The sequence below is a fragment of the Nomascus leucogenys genome, chromosome 9, assembly GCF_006542625.1.
Source record: "Nomascus leucogenys isolate Asia chromosome 9, Asia_NLE_v1, whole genome shotgun sequence".
Classification (NCBI taxonomy): Eukaryota; Metazoa; Chordata; class Mammalia; order Primates; family Hylobatidae; genus Nomascus; species Nomascus leucogenys.
The window spans coordinates 90,903,949-90,915,756 of NC_044389.1; the positions used below are offsets into that span (position 1 = coordinate 90,903,949).

Here is an 11,808-nt window from a genome sequence, read left to right on the forward strand (position 1 = left end):
TGCCCTATACAGGTGTACCATTATCTTTTATATCGTATTTTTCTTCTACCTTTTCTATGTTTAGATATGTTTAGGTACACAAATACTTACCATTGTGTTACAATTGCCTACACTATTCACTGCAGTAATATACTGTACAGGTTTGTAGACTAGAAGCAGAAGGCTATACTATAAAGCCTAGGTGTGCAGTAGACTCTACCATCTAGGTTTGTGTAAGTACACTCTATGATGTTCACACAAAGACGAAATCACCTAACATATTTCTCACAATGTATCTGTCATTAAGCAACACATGACTATAATTGGGCCATTCACAAATAATCACAAGATTAATAAAAGGCATTGATTCATGGCGCAATATAGGCTATGAGGCCCAATAATGGAAAAACGTGTAAAATTTCTACAATGAAAATGCTTTTAATCTCTTTATCTCCATGGCTGTAAGTTTAACCTTCACTAGAAATAATACTAAATTTTATTATTTGATATTCTTCTTGAATAATTCCTTGGTAGGTGCTAATCTCTACTTATTCATTCATTTAAAAAATATTTTTGAATGCTTACTATTTGCCAAGCACTGCTCTAGGTATTGGAAACATGTAGGTCAAAAAAGGGAAAAAAGAAAAAAAGGACCAAACTTCCTAGCTTCATGGGGTATACTTGTAGTGGAGACAGAGTACACTTGTAGTGGAGACAGACAACACACAATAAGCATAATAAATAAATATATAGTATATTAGAAAGTGATAAGTGTGAGAAAAAAAGAACCTGGTGGGAGGAACTAAAAATGCCAATGGAGGACAGCAAAAAGTGCAATTTAAATGAGATGATTAGGATGGGCCTCATTTCAAAAGTGATCTTGAGCAAAGGCATAAAGGAAATGGGAGCAAGCCATGCAGATACCTGGGGAACAGCATTACAGGCAGAAGAACAGCCAGTGAGACATGAAAACCATGATGTCTTATGCAAATTAGAAAAGGCGCCCCATCGCCCTCCCCCAATATGATTCACTACATTAGTTGATCTAAAGAGAAAATTTAAACTCTCATCTGAATAGATAGTGAGAAGGCAATTCATAAATTAATATCCATTCCTGACATGGTAAAAAAAAAAAAAAAAGAAATAGTAATCAAATAGTAATCAGTGGCTATTTTCTTAACATATGACATAATGGAGAAACATGGATGTTTTCCTGCATTCGGGAATAAGACAAAAATGCCATTAATCTATACTACTATTTCTATTTAGTATTGCATTTGAGATATAAGCCAATGGAATTGAATAGTAGGTATAAGAATTAGAAAGGAAGAGGTAATATCTGAAAAAAATAAAATCAATAAAAAGTTAATACCAATCATAAGATAATTCAGTAAGGTAGCAGGGCATACATGAATAAACAAAAATTCATAGGCTTCAATTTAAAAGAAAACAATTAAATGGAGTAGTGGGTAAGAGTATACCACTTATGTTAGCAATAAAACAGATAAAATACCTAGAGATAAACTTAATAAGAAATGTACAGAGCTTTTAGGGATAAAACTTTAAGGACATAGCAAATAGATATTCCATGTTCTTAGATAAAATGACTCAGGATCATAAAGATGTAAAATCTCCTCAAGTTAATACACAAAATTGACACATAAAAATGTCAACTTTTATCTGGAGTTAAACAAGTTGATGCTAAAAATTTGTACGTAACAATCAGTAAGAATTGTCAAGAAAACCCTGAAAAAGTAGAACAACATTGGGAGGGGTCAGTCTTACGAGATATTATATCATTTATTATACAAAGCATCTTGAATGAAAACAAAGTGGTCTTAGAAAATGAGTAGATATCTAGGACCTAAAATCAATTTTTCATAAAACCAAGAGAAACATCAGACAGTACAAAGAGATCCTAAGAAAACCCGGATAATGAAACATTGAAATAATTACATTAAATGTGTTTAAGCATTCAAAGAAAAAAGCCAAGACTGAAAGTTTCAGCCTAGAATGCGAAATATAAACAGAGAAACAAATTGAAAGTTTAGAATAGAAAAATGTAACAACTGAAATTACAAACTCGCTGGATGGGTTTAACAGCACATTAGACATTGCTGGACTGGGAGACAGGTCAGAAGCACGTAAGAACAAAAAGGTTTAAATATTAAAGAGCAGGAAAGAAACTATGGTGGTTTTAAAATATAATCCTAAAATCACTGACAATCTTTCCATCAAGAATGAGGATATATAGGCCGGGCACAGTGGCTCACACCTGTAATCCCAGCACTTTGGGAGGCTGAGGCGGGTGGATCATGAGGTCAGATCGAGACCATCCTGGCTAACACGGTGAAACCCCGTCTCTACTAAAAAACACAAAAAAAGAAATAGCCAGGCATGGTGGTGTGCACCTGTAGTCCCTGCTACTCCAGAGGCTGAGTCAGGAGAATGGCGTGAACCCGGGAGGCGGAGCTTGCAGTGAGCCGAGATAGCGCCACTGCACACCAGCCTGGGCATCAGCACGAGACTCTGTCTCAAAAAAGAAAAAAAAAAAGAAAAAGAATGAGGATATATGTCTACTGCCTTTGAATCTTTTTAGGTTTGTGACACCCTTAACCAATAGAGTATGACTGAAGTGATGCTATGTGAATTCCAAGGCCATGCACCTTCTGTTGTTTCTCTTAGAATGCTTTTTTCCTAGATGCTTTCTCTTGAGAACCTCCCTCCCAGAACCAAATTGCCGTTTGTGAGAATTCTAAGCCTTATAGAAAGGCCATATGTAGTTGCTCTGGTTGACAGTTCCATATGAGAGCCCAGCCTTTGAAGTAGCCCAGTCCAGGCATTAAACTAAAAAGTGTTCAGATAATTTCACCTTCTACCCCCACCCCATGATGATTAATTTCTTTCTTTTTTTTTTCAGATGGGGTCTCACTCTGTCACTCAGGTTGGAGTGCAGTAGTGCCATCTCAGCTTACTGCAACCTCTGCCTCCCAGGCTCAAGTAATCCTCCCACCTCAGCCTCCTAAGTAGCTGAGACCACAGGTATGCACCACCACACCTGGCTAACTTTTTTGTATTTTTGGTAGAGATGGGGTTTTGCCATGTTGCCCAGGCTGAACTCAAGCAATCCGTCCACCTTGGCCTCCCAAAGCACTGGGATTACAGGTGTGAGCCACCACACCTAGCCTGATGATTAATTTCATGTGTCAACTTGACTGGGCTAAGAGATGCCCAGATAGCTGGTAACATTATTTCTGTGGGTCTGTGAAGGTGGTTCCAGAAAAGATTAGCATTGGAATCAGTATACTAAATAAAGAAGATTGCCTTCACAATGTAGGTGAGTATCATCCAATTTGTTGGGGGTCTGAGTAGAAAAAAATGTGGAGAGTGAATTTTCTCTCTGCTTAAGCTGGGACATTCATCTTCTCTGTTCTTGAATATCAGCACTCCTGGTTCTTGGGACTCTGGACTCAGACTAGGGATTATACCACCAGCTGTCCTGGTTTTCCAGCTTGCAGATGGCAGATTGCAGGGCCTCTCAGCCTTTATAATCACATGAGTCAATTTCTATAATAAATAAATAAATGTATACCCTATTGGTTCTGTTTCTCTAGAGAACCCATGCACACCTTAGCCGTTCAAGTTACCCCCCAGTTGAGGCTCCAATCATTACATAGTAAAGGCAAACTATTCTCATTATACCATGTAGAAATTCCTGATCCATAGAATCCATGAGCATACTAAAATGATTATTTTATGCTTAGTGGCATAAAGTACTGAAAGCAAGAAAAGCAAGAAAAAACAACTGCCAATAATGAATTCTATTTTTAGCATAACAAAAGCTGTTGGTGTCTTGTAACACATTCCTTCATTCCACTTCTAATTTTGGCTTCATTTGTAGTCTACTGATGAGTAATCACAATCACATGTACAAAATCCCTTAAAATTTTTTTTTTAGAGACAGGGTCTGTCTATGTTGCCCAGGCTGGCAACTTCAGTGGAAGTGCAGTGGTGCAATCTTGGCTCCCTGCAACCTCCACCTCCCAGGCACAAGTGATTCTCGTGTCTCAGCCTCCTGAGTATCTGGGATTACAGGCACCTGTCACCATGCCCAGATAATTTTTGTATTTTTAGTAGAGATGGGGTTTTGCCATGTTGGCCAGGCTGGTCTTGAACTCCTGGCCTCAAGCAATCCACCTGCCTTGGCCTCCCAAAGTGCTGGGATTACAGGCATGAGCCACCACACCTGGCCTAAAGAAACTCATTTGTTTTTTTAATCTGTCTTTGTTCTCTGTTCATTAATTTCTATGTGCACTTACTAAATATTTTACAAATTTTTGTGAAATTAAAATAAGGTGAACCTATCATACTTTTTTTGGCTTGGACTGGGAACCTTTCTGTTTAACACTTTTTTATTTAAGAGTTTTTTGATAAAAGCTATTAATTGTAATGTGGTCAGATTTATTGGTCTTTTCTGAGTTTGTGCTTTTTGTGTCTTGTTTAAAAAATCCTTTTCTACTCCAAGGTCTATAAGATAGTCACCTAAGTTTCCTAATAAATTAAAGCCTTATTATTGACCAATTTAAGGGTTTTTTTTTCGGTGTAGAGTGACTTAAGGATATAATTTTTTTCTTTTCATATGTATCACCATTTTCACAACTTCATTTACTGAATAGTCACCAATCTTTCCCCACCAATCTGATATATTACCTTTGTCATATACCAAAGTTTCATACATTTATTATTATTATTATTATTATTATTGAGATAGGATCTCATTCTGTTGTCCAGGCTGGAGTATGGTGGCACAATCATGGTTCACTGCAGCCTCAAACTTCTAGGCTTAAGTGATCCTCCAGCCTCAGCCTCCTGAGTAGGTGGGACTAAAGGTGTGTGCTACAACACCTGGCTAATTAAAAAAAAAAAAAATTTGTAGAGATGGGCGTCTCATTATGTTGCCCAGGCTGATCTTTAACTCCAGGTCTCAGGTGATCTTTCTGTATCAGCCTCCCGAAGTGCTAGGATTAACAGGCATGAGCCACTGTACCTGGCTATCTTTGAAGTTTTTAATAAGATCGCCATATCTCTCTCAAGACTGATCAAGAAAAAATGCAAATACAAATTTAAAGAGAGGGAAAAATAGTATTATGGAACTGGGTTAAGTACCTTAAGGGAAAACTACAATAATGAGACCACTATTCTTATCTACTGGGGTGGGGGAAGGAACGGACAGAGATGTAAACAACAACATAGTGTGCCAAGGGCTCCCATCTCCTGTTCTCTTCTGCTCTGCAAAGTCTCTCTTAAAATATAGAGAACATATTGCAAGTAAATACATTCATTAGTGCATTTATTCAAAAACCACATTTGTCTCTCTATGCAAGCTTCCATCTCAATGCCTGGCATAGAGACGAAAAGGATTTCAGAGGACAAAAATCAAAGGACTGGAAAGGAGGGAAGCAGCTGATGACAAGGTCGGGGGAGAAGCAGCTATTTGAGAGTGAGCAGAGGGAAGGATATAACCAGAGTCTTCCATCTGGTGTTGTGACAAAGATGGCAGTGATGTGAGACTTGATAGAATTAATAGGCCTCACAGTTCAAGACAGACTACATGCCCTCAGTCACTTGCCTGCTTTCTTGGTTTGCTAGATGGATTAGAAATACTAGAAGGAACCTTGAGTGGGTACCGGGATATCCTATCCAAATCCTCTCTTCTGGGGCAATGCAGCTGCCTCACAGCTCCCTTCCTCACTGGACGTTTTCAGCTTCAGGAAAGTGCTTCACCCATGGTCAGGGAGCAGCATGCCAAGAAGTGGCTGATGTGGGAGCACAAAGGCAGGGCTTCCTTGCTTGTTTGGGACAACTATGATGTTCATCCTAATTCCAGAGCTCCTTGTTGGAACAGCTGAGGCTTCAGTTGCAACCACGTTGTGGGTCACCTGACCCCGCCTTTCTCAGCTTCCTGGAGGTACATTCTAAGAGCGCTCCCCATAAACCAATACTCAAGTCTCTCCGAGGTGTGTTTCCAGGGAGCCTAATCTTTAAAGGCCCCTTTTAGAATTGTCTTTTAGAGCCCAGGCAAAGAGTTCTTTTCTTTTTTAGAGGTCATGAATCCCTTTGACAAGGTGATGAAAGCCAGGGACCCTCTTCACAGAAAAATACACACGCGCACTTAATGTAAAATTTTACATACTGTTTTAAAGGTTAAACTTTACCACCCATGAAAAGCCTCAAGTAGCTCTTTGTACATAATCATAAGATTAGCAACCATTTACTGAGCACTTCCTCTCTATAAGACCCTGTGCTAAGTGCTTTAACTTCATAATGCCTTTGATCATGACATAACACGGCAGGGTAGTTCCTAATATCTTCCTTTTAGAGATTTAAGGGCTTGTTCAAAGTAACATAGCTAATAATTAGCAGACACTGGATTAAAATCCCAATTTGTTTGTAAAGCTTGTGCTCTGAATAAATGACAAGGAAAGAGAAGGGAAGGTTGAAAAAGGGAAGGTCCTTGAAGGTCCCTGGTCCTTGAAGGTCCCTTAACCATAAATGTCAAGAGTTGGGATTTAAACCCAGGTCTAACGCCAGAGCCGGCGCCCTTTAGATTGAACGTGCAGTGTCCATGACAACGAAAGAAGTTGATTTTGTCCCACCTTTGCTCTCTGCGGCTTTTCATTTGCGTTTGTTTCCACAGGGATTTCCAACAGATTTCTGTGTGGCCTTGACACAGTTAGTGTGCATCCCCGCCCACAGAGGGGCGGCACCTTGGTTGCCGTACAACATGGTGGTTCCCTGCATCTCCGCCTACGTCGGAGAGGTGCGTCGGCTTCCGTACAACACGGATACGCCCTCTCCGCCACGCCGCTGGTTTGACGCAACTTCCTGTCCTGCGCCATTGTATTTGACCTTTGAACTGGCAAAGGCTTTTTCCTTCCTCTTCCGGGGACGTTGGCTGCAGGTATGGATGTTGTTCTCTTTTCCCTGTCTTTATTTCCTTCCCAATCGGCTGCCATCCGAGGAGCTGAGGAAGCCTAGAGCTCTCAGGAGCAGTCCTTTGAGCTGGTGTAGGGGTAAGGGGCACAACCAGGGAGGTTGGTGGTGAGGAAGATCCTCACTTTGATCTTCGGAAATCCCTTGTTCCTGGTGGCCCCTCCAAAGCCGTGAGTAGCCAGAGCTCACCACCGGGACTTTGCTGCATTCTAAGTGTAGCGTTTGGAGACAAACGAGTTGTGGTTTGGCGGTTTGAGACTGGGAAATCGCCGACCGTTTTCATATTTTACATCCACGTTTTCACAGCACGCCTGTACGTGTCCTCAGTCTTTGGGAGGGCAGGGACCGGCGAGTTCGGGTGGTTGTTTCGCTATTTGACTTCTGCTTCCAAGGCCGATGTCAAGGAAGAGAAAAGCGTGTTAGTGAGAGAGAAGTTTCTGTCTTGCTTTTGGAGATGTAAACAGAATAATGGCTTCATAAATCACTCGCACTGGTTTTACGTGTCAAGTTTTGGTGTCTGGTAGTTCTGTTCTAGTTTAATTTTAGTGAGAGGCTTGTGACAACAAACGAAGTGGTTACAAGGTGTGGAATGGGAAGATTAAATTAGTTCAAGTATTGATTATGTTTTACGTTGGGTAGTTCCCTTAACGAAGTTGCTCGTATGCATATCTGTATAACCGATTTGCTAAATAACATCGGGATGTTTCCAGAGGTGGGAAGAAAGCAGGTGCCATAACCCAAAGAAACTTGTGTAATATCAAAATTAGTATTAAAGGGTATGCCTTTACGCAGGTAGTGCTTTAGGGCAAGACATTGAACCCAGATATGTGCCAGGCATTGTGTTGGGAGGGATAGCTCATGTCGTTTAATCCTAATGACAGCTGTATAAAGTAGGCAGAATTCCCATTTTAGAGATAAGGAGGCTAACTCCTTGCCCTGTATATTCCCAATAAATGGCATAGGTAAGGATTCGACTTCAGAGCTCACTTTTTGTGCTCTTTGTTTAAAGCAGTGTTTCTCCAACTGGGCTCGTAGCACTTTTCTGGACACCATTCCAAACAAAATCAGACTCTTGAGTAAGGAGCCTGGTCATCAGAATGTTAAGGAAGTGCCACGTTTGATTACCATCAGGAAAGCTAAGATTCTTGGCCTCTTGTTTATCAGTCACCTTTAAATACAAGTAGTTTTAAAATGTGGAATATTACATCTTAATTTAAGGGTGTTACATACAAGGATATGTATGTGAATGAAATAGACCACGTGATACTGTTCTGAGATTTTATTTACTTTCACAATAGAAAGATTTGATGTTACTCTATTCTTAATTTAGGTACTCAGAATGGTCCAGCGTTTGACATACCGACGTAGGCTTTCCTACAATACAGCCTCTAACAAAACTAGGCTGTAAGTATTTCTAAAAATTTTAAGTATATATTGTCATTTACTCTACAAAATGCTGACCTATTATTGACTGTTTCACTTTCTAGGTCCCGAACCCCTGGTAATAGAATTGTTTACCTTTATACCAAGAAGGTTGGGAAAGCACCAAAATCTGCATGTGGTGTGTGCCCAGGCAGACTTCGAGGGGTAGGTGTACCTTTTACTGTGTGCAGCCTAACAAGTCTTGAACTTACTGAGCTTTCATCCCTTGACGATGGAACGAATTAAGGAGAGGTTACCACTAAGAGGGTTGAGAATTACTAAACATTCGTGAGCCAAATCTGCCAAGAACACAGACTTCTTAAACCAATCTGAGAAATGCGGTGAAATGCCTTTCAGATAAATCAGTACACCATTTCCCTTTGTAACCTACTTTAAACTTGCGCTTAACACTAAACAAAATTTAGGAAAATTTCTGTTAAAGCATCACAAAAATCTTAATATTTTTCTTATGCAGGTTCGTGCTGTAAGACCTAAAGTTCTTATGAGATTGTCCAAAACAAAGAAACATGTCAGCAGGGCCTATGGTGGTTCCATGTGTGCTAAATGTGTTCGTGACAGGTAAGTTAAATGCTTAAATGGGCTTTCTTTAGCAAATTATTGTGTGCGTTATACTGTCTGCTAATCAGTACAATGGTGAAACAACTCATTTTAAACCAGTTGCATACTTTAGAACCTTTTCTTTATGGATAATTGATGCTGCACAAAGCAGGAAATGATACTTAGGGTAATAATTTAGGGGCATATTTATGCTAGATGTGGAGATTAAAAGGAACTTGGTTTTGTTCGGGAGGTGGGTAAGAAAGTCTCCGTTAGTGGTTTGGACAAAGATAGATGGAGTGTGGAAGGTGTTAAAAGTGTAGGAATAGAAGAGTTGTGTATTCTCATGTGCCTGCAGCATAGGGTTGCAGGAGATGATGGACAACAAAGGTAGAAAAGCCAGATTATGGCCCGGTGCGGTGGCTCACGCCTGTAATCCCAACACTTTGGGAGGGGGAGGCAGGCAGATCAGCTGAGGTTGGGAGTTTGAGACCAGCCTGACTAACATGGAGAAACCCCGTCTCTACTAAAAATACAAAAAGGTAGCTGGGCGTGGTGGTGCATGCCTGTGATCCCAGCTACTCAGAGACTGAGGCAGGAGAAGTGCTGGAAGCTGGGAGGCAGAGGTTGTGGTGAGCTGAGATTGCGCCATTGCACTCCAGCCTGGGAAACAAGAGCGAAACTCTGTCTCAAAAAAAAAAAGAAAAGCCAGATTATGAGGGGCTTTACAGAATAAAAGGTAGATTAGCTTAATTCTTTTACTGATTGATTGATTTTGATACAGAGTCTCGCTCTGTAGCCCAGGCTGGAGTCCAGTGGTGTGATCTTGGCTCACTGCAACCTCCACCTCCCAGGTTCAAGCGATTCTCCTGCCTCAGCCTCCCGAATAGCTGGGACTACAGGCACATGCCATCACACTTGACTGATTTTTTGTATTTTTAGTAGAGACAAGGTTTCACTGTGTTAGCCAGGATGGTCTCGATCTCCTGACCTCATGATCCGTCAGCCTCGGCCTCCCAAAGTGCTGGGAATACAGGTGTAAGCCACCGCGCCCAGTCCTAGCTGAGTTTTTAAGCCAAATCTTTTGACACCAAATGTAGGCTTCATTCTGCATTTTAGGAGGTAGTTTGTAAGAGAACAGTAAGAGATACTACATTAATACAAATAGGGGATAAATACAGCTTCTGTGATACACAGCAAAGCTTAACTACGATTGAAGTTTAAAGGAGAAATTACTTGTAAATAACTAGGAATGGCATTTGAGTTGGAACCTAAATGATGGGCAAATTTTGGACAAAAGGCAGAAAGGGCATTCCAGGCAAGGAAAGTACAGACTGATCTGGCACATTGTGGGTGAGAAATGGAAGTGTACATTGGAGATAAGTCATGAGTTTTAAGCTGAAGAAGTTTGGCTTTTTTTCCCCAGTCTTTGGTTCTAAAACTTTGCTGAACACAAAATCAGATGGGCACATTTATTAAAAATACAAGCTCTCGGGCCTTATCTCCTGAAGATTTGAATTTAGGTTTACATGATAGCCTAGAAATTAGCATTGTTAGCTGTGATGCTGAGCAGGTCTGCATGTGGTCTGTGCTTTGAGTAAGTTAAGAGAATTTTTAAGTGACTCAGTTGTATGTGTCTCTGATAGGATCACATGGGGGAGATTTGAAGAAATTACAAAACCCAGAGTTTTGAGGCTAGGGTTTGATAACCAGGTTTACCAATGAGAAATGGGGTGGGGGAAGGTTTAAGTTGAAGCAAGAGGAGTGCTTTACCTCTGGCAGTAACTCTGATTTAACAAATGCTAGGAAGACCTGCTTTTTGCTAGGTCCTGTGCAACACTGTAATGATAGTGATCCATAAAATGCACTCCTAGTGGAGGTTCAAAGTCTAGAAAATCTTTCCAAATTTAATCCTCATAAACTCCCTGTTAAATAGGTGTGAAACTATTTTGTGCCTTAATATAGAGAAGGTTGCTTGTCCAGCGTGCAGCCAGTGTGTGGTGGAGTTGGCCGTAAACAGGTTCTAAAATCCTTACTCTTGGTGAGGTGTCTCTTGCTAATATCCCTTTACCTTTTAAGTTCTTAGCACATAGCCCCTTCTGTGTTGTTTTTTACTGGGAATTTTCAAAAATATGGTTAAAATATTCTAAGACATTTTGCAAATCAAGAAATACCACTATTCCTGGATGCTAACAATAAGAGCTCTCGTAAGTGGTCTCCTGTGGGGATGACTTTATAGTTTATCTTGACTTAGAAGAAGGACAGATAACTACTGGCATGAAATTGAAGGATTATCCTGCTTTAAATGAATTTCAGCTTTTAGGTTTTACTCTATATTTGTGTATCCTGTAGTTTCCTGGGTTCTCTGATTGCTTCCCTTAGTTCTTTACCATGTTTGCCTTCTCTGTGCTAAATAAAAAGAAGTTCATTTTAAAGAAACGATTAATTTGGTATTTTCCTTTCTAGGATCAAGCGTGCTTTCCTTATCGAGGAGCAGAAAATCGTTGTGAAAGTGTTGAAGGCACAAGCACAGAGTCAGAAAGCTAAATAAAAAAAATGAAACTTTTTTGAGTAATAAAAATGAAAAGACTTGCTGTATATATGATTTTTTTTTCTGTTGTAATGTGTTAGTGTACAGATTTTGTTTCTGTGTGGTATTTGGGGACCCCGTAGTTTTTAGCAGATTACTTTTTCTTGTTTTGTTTGTTTGTTTGTTTTTGGTTCGGTTTGGTTTTTTTTTTTTGAGATGGAGTTTCTCTCTTGTTGCCTAGGCTGGAGTACAATGGCACGATCTCGGCTCACCGCACCCTCTGCCTTCCAGGTTCAAGTGATTCTCCTGCCTCAGCCTCCCAAGTA

At 40.2% G+C, this 11,808-nt stretch overlaps 2 protein-coding genes across 3 annotated transcripts in view; one reads left to right on the forward strand and one right to left on the reverse strand.

Moving 5' to 3' along the window:
• LOC115836644 overlaps positions 1-6,706 on the reverse strand; it is a 64,498-nt gene extending 57,792 nt beyond the window's left edge. Inside the window, exon 1 of the mRNA XM_030818459.1 lies at positions 6,636-6,706. Coding sequence (XP_030674319.1) covers positions 6,636-6,658 — 23 coding nt within the window. The 5' untranslated portion in view covers positions 6,659-6,706. The remainder of the gene's footprint in view (positions 1-6,635) is intronic.
• Positions 6,707-6,918: 212 nt separating this feature from the next.
• Positions 6,919-11,550, forward strand: RPL34 (ribosomal protein L34). Of its 2 annotated transcripts, none has more exons than XM_012499459.2 (5): positions 6,919-6,940; positions 8,303-8,376; positions 8,460-8,559; positions 8,870-8,973; positions 11,419-11,550. In XM_012499459.2, the coding sequence occupies exons 2-5, from the start codon at positions 8,312-8,314 to the stop codon at positions 11,501-11,503; spliced, it is 354 nt and encodes a 117-aa protein (XP_012354913.1). In that variant the 5' UTR covers positions 6,919-6,940; positions 8,303-8,311; the 3' UTR covers positions 11,504-11,550. The 2 variants fall into 2 exon arrangements, with proteins under 2 accessions (XP_012354913.1, XP_012354914.1); XM_012499460.1 differs by having other exon boundaries at positions 6,930-7,052.
• The last annotated feature ends 258 nt before the right edge of the window (positions 11,551-11,808 follow it).

What these genes read in the sequence shown, in the direction of transcription:
- RPL34 (XM_012499459.2), top strand. Translation starts at nt 8,312, where the DNA reads ATGGTCCAGCGTTTGACATACCGACGTAGGCTTTCCTACAATACAGCC. An exon ending in GCCTCTAACAAAACTAGGCT is followed by an intron (nt 8,377 to 8,459) that starts GTAAGTATTTCT and finishes TTCACTTTCTAG; the next exon opens with GTCCCGAACCCCTGGTAATA. An exon ending in GCCCAGGCAGACTTCGAGGG is followed by an intron (nt 8,560 to 8,869) that starts GTAGGTGTACCT and finishes TTTCTTATGCAG; the next exon opens with GTTCGTGCTGTAAGACCTAA.